At 37.0% G+C, this 14,839-nt stretch overlaps 1 protein-coding gene across 1 annotated transcript in view; it reads right to left on the bottom strand.

Annotated features, from left to right (window-relative positions):
- C7 (complement C7) overlaps positions 1 to 14,839 on the bottom strand; it is a 71,458-nt gene that overhangs the window by 34,318 nt on the left and 22,301 nt on the right. The window contains exons 5-9 of the mRNA XM_002745039.7: positions 14,091 to 14,238; positions 12,863 to 13,001; positions 5,162 to 5,332; positions 2,713 to 2,956; positions 354 to 464 (exon numbers count right to left, since the gene is read on the bottom strand). Coding sequence (XP_002745085.2) covers positions 354 to 464; positions 2,713 to 2,956; positions 5,162 to 5,332; positions 12,863 to 13,001; positions 14,091 to 14,238 — 813 coding nt within the window. The remainder of the gene's footprint in view (positions 1 to 353; positions 465 to 2,712; positions 2,957 to 5,161; positions 5,333 to 12,862; positions 13,002 to 14,090; positions 14,239 to 14,839) is intronic.

Consider the following 14,839-nt stretch of genomic DNA (forward strand, 5'->3'; position numbering starts at 1 on the left):
TTTGCTGTGACATGAATGGAGCTGGAAACCATTATCCCTAGCAAACTGACACGGGAAAAGAAAACTAAACATTGCATGTTTTCACATATATGCAGGAGCTAAATGATGAGAACACATGGAAATAGGGAGGAGAACAACACACATTCAGGCTTTTTGGAGAGTGGAGAGTGGGAGGAGGAAAAGATCAGGAAAAATAACTAACGGGCACTAGGCTTAATACCTGGGTGACAAAATAGTCTGTACAAAAAAGCCCCATGACACAAATTTACCTATATAACTTCACATGTACCTCTGAACTTAAAATAAAATTTAAAAATTAAGCTTGCAATGCAAATTGCTCTTTTTTCATTTACCTGAATCAGATTTTAAAGCGTCTTCCATTTCCTTGCATTTATGTCTTGATGAACTAAAGAGAAAATGCCAACCTGAGGATTTACAGTTTTTTCCTTCTACTGAACCAAAATCTGGGGGAAAAAAATGTAAAAGAGACATATTTAATTTCCGCATTCCTTGAAGATCTTCATATATGAGAGTAGGGATAAGAGGTTGTTTCCGGCTACTATGGCCATCTAACCGAGAGTGACATGACATGAATATTTTCAAGTACTCTAGAAGAGTTAAAGATCAGAATAAAGGTATTTGACTTTTGTTATTTTCCTTCTATTAGCTTCAGCCACAGAGGGGAGACCAGAGGATTTTCTACATAAAATAATGCAGGGAGTAGAAACTGAACACCATAAAGAGTGGTATCTTTTACCCATTTACAGTCGGCTTCTTAGGCACAAAATAAATCCATAAAAGTAGGAGTGTGACAGCTTCTTCCAGCAAATCTACTTAAAACTCCCAAAGCTGGCTTTGGTTTCCATAGGAATTAACTCCTAAAACTCAAGTTCTACTGGCTGAATCTCTCCATCTTCAACATCTGTGACTTCCAATATCTCCTCCTGACTCATAACCTTAGAATGTGATCATTTCTACTCATTATCCAGTGGAGTTTTTCCAATGCATTTTTTAAAAGTAGGATAAAAAATGACAAGATGTGAGAATATATTTTCTCATTTTACTAACTATATTAGAATAACGTTAATGTTTCTTAAAGAACAATTATTTGGGGCATAAATTATATCCCAGAAGTTTTGATTATATTTAAATAACAATTTTAGGAAAAACATAAACTGCTCGAGAGTAAAATTTTTACCAAAAAATATAATTTTACCATCTTGGAAAGATTTTTTTAAGTCCTCTCCATTTCTTTTTAGTGCAATAAAAAGAAGCAAAACTGAATTTAGATCAAACTACTTGCTAGATTGATTCTCCAAAGAAATAGTGTCCTCGTCTTTGCTATAAAAACCTAAACCTGTGCACTCATTTCCAACCTGTAAGATTTGAAAAGATCAAATTCCCGTTAAAATTTATGTCATAGAGACCTATAAAGAAATAGCTCAATGGAGACAGAAAAATAATTATAGTTTACCCATTTAAAAAGCTACAAGACTTCCTCTGAATCTTATGTAAGAGATCTTATTCTTCTCCAAGGTTGCAACAGAATCTTTTCGGAAGAGTAAGACCTTGAAGAGGGGATTTGGAATAGAGAAGGACATGTGAGCATCTGCTAAAAGACAAAGTTGGGGGGAAAAGTTGGACTTATAACATTAGTAAGCCTAGCTGGGCGTGGTGGTGCGTGCCTGTTATCCCAGCTACTCGGGATGCTGAGACAGGAGAATCGCTTGAACCAGGGAGTCAGAGGTTGCAGTGAGCCGAGATCATGCCACTGCACTCCAGCCTGGTGAGAGAGCGAGACTCCATCTCAAAATACATAAATAAATTAAAATAACTTTAAAATAAAGAAGACGAGTAAGCCAAGGCTAGTCTCTGAAGAGGAGGAGTGGATGCTAAGCCATCACCATCCCCTCCCACGTCTGGACAGATAGTGAGGATGAGGATGCTTCCCTCAAAATGAAATTAACAAAGCATTAATTCAGAGGCATGTCCTGATTCTAACCAAAATCAGGCAATTTTAGCAGTGACATAACATAAGGAATAAGCTATACTGACTTTGAGGCCAGTTAGACCCAGCCTTAAATACCCTCCTTACAATTCACATGACCTTGGATGAGTCTCGTAATAGCACTGAGTCTCTATTTCTCAATCTGTGGGACAGAGATTAGAATTCCCATCTCATTGGGTAGTAGCAAGAATTATTACTAATACGTGAAACTCACTTGTCATAAGGAAGGTATCCAATCAATTTAAGCTATTGTTACAAGTATTAAGTAGTAAATGAACGTGTGATATTCAAAGCAGATTTTCTTAAAAGAATGTGAGTAGTAAAAACAAAGGTAAATGAAATACTTATTTTTGATTTCTGAAACATTACTAAATTCCTCATTAGTTTTTCTTGAGAAATACTGTTTAGACTGAGAAAGGGGAAAGTTTAAAAAGCATTTTAAAAATCCAACCAATACCCTCTGAAGATAGCCAATAATAACAATGATTTAGCTCAAGGTACTATCCAAAAGATATTACATGGTTTTCCTTAAACCATGTAAGATTTTAAGTAAAGAATAATACATTCTTGCAATTTTGGATTCCTTTGCAATTTAAATCTTTATTTGTCAAATTTTAAAGCTCAAAAGCTTACATTAAGTACAGGTTATTTCCCCATTAAAATCCCAGAAATGCTTTTAGACAACAAATTTTTTAATACTATACCCTTTTGTTTGAATTTTTCTGAGTCCACATAAAATAAAACTCTGTATTCTCCTCCTAAGGACCCAGATTGCAGATAATGTGTCCCATACTGGTCGATGAGTCTTCGGTAGGCACTGTAGTCATACAGAGAGGGGAGGTGGGAAAGCTCCTTCCAGAATGGCTCCGCAAGTTGTAAAAATTCTGGATTGTTATTAATGAACTGAGCCACTTCAACAGTGTTCTCTACAACCAACAATTGATAACTCTATGGAGAGAAGAAAGAGGACAAGGAGCTTCAGGTGGAAGATAGCAAGGCAATGAAAATAGTTCTCTTTTCAATATCTCCATCAACTCTCACCTCCAATCAACCCAGACTACATTAATTTTTATTTTTGACACATGATGATCACTGCTATGGGCCCACCAACAGGACACAATCAAGAATATGTGGAGTCTCAAATAGTAATAACATCTGAGAAATGGCCAGGCACAGTGGCTCACTCCTATAATCTCAACACTTTGGGAGGCTGAGGCAGGCAGAGCCCTTGAGGTCAGGAGTTTGAGACCAGCCTGACTAACATGATGAAACCCTATCTCTACTAAAAACACAAAAATTAGCCTGCCATGGTTGCACATGCCTGTAATCCCAGCTACTCAGGTGGCTGAGGTAGGAGAATCACTTCACCCAGGAGCAGAGGTTGCTTCTGTCTGGTGTGAGCAATGATCACACCACTACACTCCAGCCTGGGTGACAGAGTGAGACTCTGTATCAAAAAAAAAAAATCTGAGTAATGCCATGTTAAGCTACCACCATCCCCTCCCATATCTGGACATATAGTGAGGCCTCTTCTCTCAAAGTGAAATCAACGAAGTATTAATTTAGGGTTCAGGATTAATTCAGGAGAATTCAGGATTATCCTGCCTCAGCCACTTGAGTAGCTGGGATTACAGGCATGTGCCACCATGCCTAGATAATTTTCATATTTTTAGTAGAGATAGGGTTTCATCATGTTAGCCAGGCTGGTCTCGAACTCATGTGATCTACTTGCCTTAGCCTCCCAAAGTGCTAAGATTACAGGCAAAGAAATTATATGATAACTTCTTATATAACCTCCAAAACCCCAAGGCCAAGTTGCTATGCTATCTTCAACTAGAAAAAGAGAAACAATGCATCAACTGATAAATATGTAAAATAATGTGTTCTTATTGTCCCTGTCTTGACAATGACTTGTAGGTATCATTTATCTGCCATGCTAGGGTATTTGCAGGTTAAGCTACTTTATAATGAGATCTTTTAAACACTTCCTAAGCATCTTTCAGTGACATCCAAGACAGATCACAGATCTACTTTTGCCAAACCCCCACCATGTGAACAACATAATATGGAGACAATAAATGTTTTTACAACTCAAAGTTCCATAGTCAGTTTCTTAGTCATAAAGCAAAACCAATATTTCTTATACTTTCCTAAGTGATTTATTAATCAAATTACTAATTTTAAGAATGAGATGAAATGTACAGATTGTGAATAATGATCAGCCAAAAAAAAATTCTTCACCCATAACTCTGTATCAATTAGTACAATCCATCTCAACTGTTCAGGTTTCTCAAGAAGAAAGTTTTGATATTTCAAAACAATGAAGTATTTAAAAATAAGTCTTTTAACTTTCTTACATAAAAATGTTGGTATCTCAAAAGGAATAAAATGTTTTTAAAGTCTTATATCTTCATGCACCTTCTAAGAAGACTCTAGCATTTGCATTTAAGAAGCATATATAAACATTAATTAGATTTTTTATTGTATATGACACTTAAAATAGTATCACCAGTAATCACAAATAAATTTAAGATCGTTTAAAATAGAAGATTTCAAGGTAATAAGGGTTTGTAAACATTTTCAAATAAAAACAAGTACTTTTAAAGAGAAGTTTAAATGTATAAGTAATCATACATATATGTTTTGGTTTTGGTTTTGGTTTTTTTTAGACAGGGTTTCACTCTGTTACCCAGGCTGAAGTGCAGTGGCTTGATGTGGCTCACTGCATCCTCTCCCGCCCGGGCTCAAGTGATCCTTCCACCTTAGTCTGCTGAGTAGCTGGGACTACAGGCATGCACCACCATGCTCAGCTAATTTTTGTATTTTTATAGAGACAGGGTCTCACTATGTTGCCCAGCCTGGTCTCAAATTCCTGAGCTCAAGCAATCCATTCACCTTGGCCTTCCAGAGTGCTGGGATTATAGGCGTGAGCCATTGTGCCTGGCTAGTATACATAAATGTAGTATCAAAGAGATCTAATGAGACAGTATTGCACCTTTTAGAGAAACATATTGTATTGTCTCTTAAAGGTGGTACAATTACTATTACAAATTTTAATGAAAGTTGACCCTTTTGATTAATACAAGTTTATTAATGTAAGCAATACTTCAAAACAGTAAAATAGGAAAAAGTTAGCTGACATTTTATACTAACCTTTTCTTTATGGATTTCATTGGTATGTGAAGTATAACTGTGTGAGCTAGATGATGAAGATCTAAAAAAGGAGCGCTTCTTACTAGATGATGTATGTTCTGTCGATGTACATTTTACATAAGACCAAGTACTATTGTAAAATTCGTAATTAAAATCATTATTTACTTTCACCTGCAAAGAAAATGAAAAATGTTGCTATGACTAAATTAAGGCTTGGAGATACCCAGGATACTTCTGTCATGGATCCTTCATCATGGATACTTTCTTCATGCAATCTTCCCAAAGAGAAAAAGCTCTTCAGTTGCACAAAGCAACCGTGACTCTCATTAAGACCAGGCCTGTATGATTATAAGGAAAGAGTTCATTCGATGATTATTTTTTATTAAGCAGAACACATGGTACCAACACTGGCAATTCCAAGTGATTCACAAAACACATTTAGGTACAAACAACTTCTACATTCCTTTCATGTCAGCATTTGGCCCCGAAGTGAGCAAATTAACAAAAGCTACGCTGACAGAGAACTAGAAAGAATTTAGCTCTTGATCTTTCATCTAATAAAGGGGAACAGAGATGCAAATAGGTGATACGAAACAATGAACTCTTTTGGACTTTGTTTTGGAATGTTCTATGTGATCAAGTAGTGGATTTAATTTCTAATTCTGTTTCACTTTGATAAATGCTAAAATTGCATTTTTCTACACTAGATAGTAGAAGAAAGGGCCACCCCAAAAGAATTTTAAAGTAGACAACAGGTTAGTCACATGTGACTAATTGAGAAGTGACAGCTTCAGCTTTTATTGAAGAAGCAATCATTCATTTATCCTGTATTTTACTCCAGATCAAGTATGAAAATGAAATGCCCACAGGTGACTGGCAGGTATTATCAATGTTGGAAACCTCCAGTGGACAGCATGGTGATGAAAAAGTGAACACACACCCTGTCTAAAAGGGACACACAACACTCAAATCTACTAGACAGGTTCTAGTATTGACAGATTGTCTGATTTTTTTCAGGAGATAAATTTGAAACTTTATGTAGAAATCTCTTGATTTGTTAAAATTATAGACAACCAATTTGCTAAAAATGTCAGTCCCTGCGGGAATAAAACAAAATAGGCAAGAAGACTCCCTCTCACTGTGTCTGTTCTACATAAATATTCAAATTAGGAATCTTCCTTCCACGAGCATTAGTATTTTTATTATATATACGTACACATCTGTGTTTGAGATCAAAGCTTAAGAAGAGAAAAAATTGAACTGATGGAAAGAATATACTTTTTTGATAACTAAAAGGAAAGAAAATAACAATGTTACACAGTCATACTATATGATGCTTACAAAGACATAATTAATATTCATGTTGTCACATTAAATAAGAAAACAGGTATAAGTGTGAAAATTCTATTAACTACAATCATGCAAGAATATGTCCAGTCAAAAAAGACTAAAAAGAAAATACACCAAAATGCCATAAAATATAATATGACTGTTATCACTACCTTCCATTGAGTATTAGATATGCATGCTAAAACGATAAGAAAGACAAGAAGACGGATTTAAGCAAATCTTTTATTAGAGCATTATTTCCATTACATTATGAAATTGGTTTGTTTAAAAGTTAAATGCAAAAATTCAGCTTGGGCTGGAATGAAAAATATATGTATGTATGTGTGTGTGTGTGTGTGTGTGTGTGTGTGTGTATAATAGACACATATGTATATACACATATGCACACATACACATACATATATATTATTGACTAAAAAAGTTTAGTTTTTTCCAGGCGCGGTGGCTCAAGCCTGTAATCCCAGCACTTTGGGAGGCCTAGGCGGGTGGATCATGAGGTCAAGAGATCGAGACCATCCTGGTCAACATGGTGAAACCCCGTCTCTACTAAAGATACAAAAAATTAGCTGGGCACGGTGGCGCATGCCTGTAATCCCAGCTACTCGGGAGGCTGAGGCAGGAGAATTGCCTGAACCCAGGAGGCGGAGGTTGCAGTGAGCCGAGATCACGCCATTGCACTCCAGCCTGGGTAACAACAGCAAAACTCCATCTCAAAAAAAAAAAAAAAAAAAAAATTAGTTTTTTATCTCTTTGGAGAAAGAAAAGTTACATACATTCCTTTCAATGCAAAAAGAATTAGCCTATTTTCCCCATCTTTATATCCACAATTCAAATACATGGTTCCTGATTTATTCAAATAAGCCTCTTAGCCGCTTTAGTTCAGCATCTTCTCACTCCTATCTACCTACACATAGCTGCAAGAGTCATCTTTCTCAAAGTGGTGTGGTCTTATTAAATTTTCCTTAATTAATACCCTCCTTCTTCCTGCTTAGATTCTGGATTCTCCAAGACTGATTCTTTCTCTGAAATCCTAAATTCAACCTTCCTACACTCTGACATCTCTTATTCTTTTAACTTTCTCATTTTATTATTGCCATATCTATTATTTAACATTATAAAAACATGTTCTTCCACTTATTCTCCCTGTTTCTCACTATCAGTACTTTCAGTGATTTCAGGTCCTTCATGGCTCATGACTTCAACCATTCTCTTGCCAATGAATTTAACTTCCTTGCCTAGATGACCTGCTATCACATTTTCCAGGCAAAAACCCAGCCCAGGCTTGCTAGGCCAAGCAGCTTCACACTATTCTAGCAAATTGCACAACTGTACATATTGGTGCCACTACAAATCCGTTCGTGATTTTCAACTTCAGTAGAATCCTCAATACCATCCAGCAACACTTTATTTCTCTAGTCAGTTCTCTCTTTCTCCCATTCTCTACAGTATCTATTTATAAACTATAGAAAATTTAAAAAATTTTTCAAAATTCAATTCCCCAATTCTACAGCCACTTCCTTCACTCTCAGAAGATAAACTTACCTCTTTCTTTACAAAATCTCCCATCTTCAAAGACCACTTAAACTGCTGGCAAACAAATCTACAAACTTACTAACTTTTCTTTCATTCTTTTTCTCCATAGGTGTCCTTCCCTCTTGTCTTAGGCTAAACTTTCTGTCTCTTCTCGTAATTGCATTGCCTCTGACCTCTTCAAAGGGTGGATGAGATGGATTGATTGTTCCGTCTCCTACAGCTTCCATTTTTCTTGATCTACTGGCTCCTTTCTATCAAAAGTTATACATGTTCTAAGATGTTACCTGTTACTATATATTCCTTCTTTCCTACTTTTCTGCTTTCCATCTCACCACCTTAAATGAATTGACTATAATTATCTTAAATTCTTCACCTCCCATTCACTCTTCCACCTACAATGGTCTGACTTCCAACAACGCTGCCGGCATCTTCCTTATTTCACCAGATGGTGAACACTTCTTCCAACGTTATTCAGCACTGTCGACCACTCTCTCCTACTAGAAATACTCTCTTCCATTGGCTTTCTAGTTTTCCTTTTCTCTCTGTCTTTCTCTGGCTGTTCCTTCTAAGACTCCTCTGGGCCTCTCCTTCTACCACTCGTCTATGCTAGTTCCAAGATCAACAGTGATCTCTACTCTGTGGTTTCAATTACCATTCCAATACTAATAATTAGCAAATGTATATTTCCAGCCCAAACTCTTTCTCCTGAGCACTTGGACATAACTTAGGTACCTAAACTGAATTTGTCTTTTTTCTGCAAACAGGTCCTTACCATCTCAGAGGATTGTATTTTCATCTGGCCATTGGTCCAAGTCAGAACCCATTCATATCCCAGACTGCTCACTCTCCATCATTCCTTACATTCAGCCACTCACCAAGTTATCTCAGGCCACTGTTACATTCCTCAGGGATTATTACAACAGTTCTCTAACCAGACTGCTTCCCCCCAGTCTGCCACCCTCCAATCTATTCTCTACTGTTCATAAGAGTAGCATCCTTTCTTAAACTCTCTAATGACTTTTTAAAAATCCAAACTCCTTAACTAAACAGAAAAAAAGTCTGTTTTATTTGCTTTGCTGATCACTTATAACCTCCTTGCTTACGACTCCTCACACTTCACTCTGTAATCCAGCCAGTTTGAACTTCATTCAGTTATTCAAAGGTGCTCCAAGGGCCAGGGTCAGTGGCTCACGCCTGTAATCCCAGCACTTTGGGAGGCTGAGGCAGGTGGATCACTTGAGGACAGGCGTTCGAGACCACCCTGACCAAAACGGCAAAACTCTGTATCTACTAAAAATACAAAAATTTGCTGGGCATGGTGGTACACGCCTGTAATCCCAGCTACTTGGGAGGCTGAGACATGACAATCACTTGAACACAAAAGGAAGAGGTGACCGTGAGCCGAGATGACACCACTGCACTCCAGCCTAGGCAAATGCATAAGACTCTTTCAAAAAAAAAAAAAAAAAGTCTTCCTCTTGCCTTCCTGTTTTTTCATTTTCTCTCTCTCATTCCCACCTACATATAGAATGAGAGCTGATATACAGATAGAGATATTCACTGTATATACATACATATATATACTACATAAAATGCTTGTGAGTATAGTGTCTGCTAAGAGGGAGTTTGGAGCCAGACTTCTAAAGTTCAAATCTCACCTTTGTCATTTTCTATGCTGTGGATATGCTATTTAGCTTTTTTGCCTTTGTTTTCTCATTTGTAAAATGAGATGCCAGTACCTACCTCCTTAGGTTATTATAGGGAAAACAGATCCATTTAAAGCTCTTGGAACAGTGCTTAGTATATAAAGGACTCTTACATGTGATATATTTTTAACTATCATTTAAATTATTCCTAGCTAACAAGGTAGATTTAGAACTCTCAGGTAGCTAGTTCTCACATCAATAGAAGCAGCAAAGGTTTAGATAAAGTAGCATTCATTAAAATTGCCTTTAGAATTTGTTTTTGTTTTTCACTTGAAATGCATCTAGGATTTCTCTTCAAAATATATAATGAAGTACATTCAAGACCAAACACAGAGGAAGCGATGAGGCTTCTTCACCTTGATCATAACTCATTCCCTTCTGCAATTCATCACATTTGGAGAATAAACACAACAGTCTTTCTGCCATCTCTCAGGCTGAACTAGGCAAAGGGGCACCTTCCCAAGCAACAAATGCCTTCCTTGTTGTATAAAATATGTAAGTAGAGAAAGTGCACAGCCTTGAAGTTAAGTAGCTTACTCAACAAGAAATTGGGTTTTCCCTGGATAAACCATGATGCTAGAAACCAAAACAAGGATTATAAGACCGGCCAATTCTGTTTTATGTTTATTTACTAATATTTATGTTCCAATAAGTCAAAAGTCACCTTCTACCTCAAAGAGAGCTGAACACCCAGTGAGCCCTAGATCAATTTATTTGAATCACGGAGAACATTCACCACTGCCACGTCCACATCTGGGGTTAGTACTTGTATGGCTGACTAACTGCCTGTTGCTTCCACTTCACTCCCTCAGATTGGCTCCTTAAAACATCTCTGTTCCTCAATCTGTAACAGGCTATAATTTCCCTCTACTCTGACAAACATCTTCACATTCAGTGATGGGGAAGACATTTCAGAGGTCAATCTAAAGACCAAGCCCCGCTGAGTGAAATGAATGTCAGGATCACGTTGTTATTAAATTATCCCTCTTCTTCAGAAGTGCAGACTTCCTGCATGTCTACCTTCCAACTAAGTCAGAAATGCTCTTTCTTATTTTTTCTCTGCTCTGTAACTTTCTAAATTTGACCCTTTTAAAAATATACATGCAAGTCTCCACATTGTAATTATGAAAGAATTAGGAACACATTCTCTAAGGAATACAGTGAGAAAAAATTCTCCGTATATGCCGATTTTACATTCTCCTTTCTGGCCAAAGGTTAAATGACAAAACATGTTATTTGCCATGCTGAATTTAGAGTTGAAAAAGAAATTAAATGAAATACCTGGGGAGAGTAAAATGTAATGGTAAAACAAAGACTGTGAAATCTGACAGACCAGATCTAAGCTCTACTACTTTTAATTTGGTGACTTTGAGTAAGTCAGCTGAAGCCCTCTTGGGCCTTAATTTCTACTATACATAAAATAGTAAAATATTGCTTACTTTCCAAGGCTGCTGTGAATTTTAAACTGTGCTAATCACCTAACAGTGCAGATGTCACAGCAGGTATTCAATAACTGGTAGCTACAATTATTTTTTAGATCCGTTTTACTTCTCATTTATATCACTCAACAACTCTTAAATGTAACTAACTTATTCTGCGGTAAATTGGAAGATGGTATGTTTGCTATTTATAATCAAAACTGCTTTCTGGAGAAGGTTAATTTGGGTAAGCAAAAGGCCCTTTTGTCTGAACGTTTCAGTAGTTTGGGTGTGCAAATTTCGGAGGAATCAATATTGAAAGACGAATTAGACATTTTTTGGAGTTTGGGGACAAAAGGAGGAAAAGGAGTGGGAGAGGGGATCTTGAAAGACAAAAGCAGGAAAGAAGCTAACACCGGATGAGACCAGAAACGTCACCATGTTGAGGCTGTGGAAGAGTGTTTTAAGGTAGAAGATGCCAATTGCTGTTGCTTCAACATGTTTGCATTACTGCAACAGAAAATCTCTCCTCTATCTTCCTTCCAAATCTTCCGCAAGTTCCCTAAAGCCATAACTGTTTTGCATGAGTACGTTTTGTGTTGAACAAAACCTACTCATGGGTTTTGTTTGTATGAATTTATGTGTGTATGACAGAAATAGCTTTTGAGAAACAGAAGCCTGGAGCCAGAGGAGATCTGAGATCATAAGCAAAATTAAAAAGTTAGGCAATTCCAGTGTTGGCAAGAATGTGAAGTGGAGGCCACTCATCCCCACTGCTTGGATATGAAATGATCCAGCCATTTTGGATACTTTACCTAGTAAAATTTAATGCATACATATCCTACAAGGCAGCAATTTTAGATCCAGGTGTGTGCCCTGGAGAAGCTCTAGTTCATTTGTATGGGATTCAGGCAGAAGAACGTTCAAGGCATTTTCATAAGAAAAAATTGGGAACAGCAATAAAAATGACACCTGCAACAGCATGAGCAAATCTCAAAACCATAACTTTTAGGGAAAAAAGTAACAGAAGGATAGATATGATTCTATTTATAAATGAAAAAAAATAGGCGAAACTAAATCACAAATCTCTATTTAGGGACAAAGACATATAAAAAACAAACATTACAGAAAAAAAACAAGGATATAATTAATACAAAATATAGGATAGTGGTTGCCTGAGGAGCAAGAGGGATGTGATCAGAGAGGGGCGCAGAGGGACCTTTAAGTCACTGGCAATATTCTGTTTCTTAAGGCAGATTGTGGGCAGAAAAGGTCAGTTTTTTTTAAATCACACATATATGTTATCCAGGCTCTTTTGTATAAATAGTTCACGATTTTAAAATAAAAGCATTTTAAGTGAGCTGACACTAGCAGTGTCAAGAGACTATCATTACCAGTCACAGACAGGGCCTTAAGTTTTAATGCCTGTACAGGCACAGATAATAAGGTCTTGGGCCCACATAGAACATGAAGGTATAAGGATATGTCAGCTTGAATGACACATGTTAAAGTATCATCGCCCTGTACCCCAAAGAAAAACACTGAGTATACTTTTTAAGTTGACATAAAACATTTACAAAAAATGACCACATATTAGACCATAAGTAAATTCTCAACAAATACCTAAAAGTCAATATCTTATAAATAATGCTCTCTGACAATTCCAGATTAGAAATCAATAACATCGTAAGTACCTGGAATGTATAGGAGAGGACATTTCCACTCAGCCGGTAGAAGTCTCTTCCATCCCCGCTAAACACCTTTCGACACTGACCACCAAAACTTTTGGTGTTGATGACTCTGTTCCTAAACTGGCCAGTGAGTGCATTGTAACTGTTAAAAGGAGGTGGAGGAGGAAACAAAAGGCAATTAAAAACCAGAAACAGCACTTGCTAGGAAAAAAAAAGTTGTTAGAGAACTCTAGAAATTCTTAAAATGCATTACAGTTAAACACTTCTTTGAGAGAGCTCAAATAAAGAGCACAGCATCCTAATGCATACCATACATTATCCAGCTTCCCCTGCTTAGTATAATCACTAAAACCAACAGCTGGGAAAAGCCAGCATCCTTTCAAAGAACATATTTGGGAAACACATGGCTCTTTTGTATCTATGGCAACAGCTGGTTTTGAATTGAATCTATAGATAAAACCAATACTTAAGGTTACTCTTGAGGAGAGACAGCACTCTATAATAAATTTTAACTAATTATCTCTGAGCTTGCTAAATGGTATACATTTTAAAGTAATTTTAACCTATTTCTCTGTTAATAAATTTTAAAATATTACAGATAAATTACTTCTTTCATTCTAAAGCAGGTTATTTTTAAGTCTTAAAACCTTAATAACTCATATGACATTTAAAACTTCCCCAGAATTCTCTTTGATAAGGTAAACACAGTATTTTCCAACCTTCACTTGTAAGTGAAGTTTTTTGGCTAGTTTAGGCAGTTGCTGTTCAGCCTGTGTAAACACATTTGTTTCTCTCTCTATTCTCATCCTGTTATCATTCTATTGTTTCTTCATTCTCTCGACTAGCACCCACATTACTGAACCAGTCTTCTCTCTCTCTCTCTCTCTCTTTCTCTCCCCGCACCCCCCGCCCTGCCTTCCTCCTTTCAAACACCCATGAAGTGACCAACTGTCCAGGTTTCCTTGAGACTAAGGGGTTTCTCTGGATTCGAATTTCAGTGCTAAAACCAGGACCATCCTACGACAAGGGGTCATTCTACATCTCACCGCATGTATCTACAGGTATACATGTGTGAACAAAAATACTGTCTCAGGATGTGGCAAAGAGCTCTGAGCCAATGAAAAGTCTTGCCTATTAGGAGACTTGTTCTTAGACATACCAAGCCATAAAATAAAACAAAGTTTAAAATTACAATTCATTGATGTACTCAGGAGGCTGCCCAGCACCTTACCCATTTCCAGTAAGTTCTATGTTAGGAGGAGGCTTATCGATATCACAGGAAGGTCTCCTTTCTGAGTCCTCACATCTGTCTTCATCAGCACCATCTTCTTCACAGTCAGAATCCCCATTGCAAACCAACAATTTGCTGATGCACTGACCTGAACACAAGAAAAACCCACGTGGCAACGTAAAAGAGGGATGAAGAGAAACACTATCCAGAACCAAAAAACTTTTTCTGCCACCAGCAGCACTGCATTGATACTTCAATCTAAATGGAAGATAAATCCCAGAGTGTCTAGGAAAGGACTAGTGATTATTTTGTCTCCAATTTGCGACACACAGAAATGATTCTTAACTCGGTCAGACACAAAATTGAAAACAGGATCTGAATTCAGATGTTCAGGATCTCACCCATAATCAAGCAGCTTGTCTAAATTATACAATTCCAACTACTGAGAAGATCGATTGACTTCCTGCCCTTCAACTTTCAATTCTTTTCTGTCATTCTAAGATGACCAAGTTGAGCTTTTCTTGGCAATTTGCATTTGTAATCTTTAAGGGCAGGAGAATTTAATCAAAAGGTTAAAATTCAATCTTTCTTTACCACAATAGGGGCCGGGATACAAATATGAATAAAAATGGCCTTTGCCAGACTTTTCATATGCTTTACAATCTAACAGGAAATACTATAAAGACATAGATCCTAATTGTTGTAATAGACATAAACATAGAGTACCAAGGAAGCACGGGAGGGTACCT

This window comes from Callithrix jacchus, chromosome 2 (genome assembly GCF_049354715.1).
Source record: "Callithrix jacchus isolate 240 chromosome 2, calJac240_pri, whole genome shotgun sequence".
Classification (NCBI taxonomy): Eukaryota; Metazoa; Chordata; class Mammalia; order Primates; family Cebidae; genus Callithrix; species Callithrix jacchus.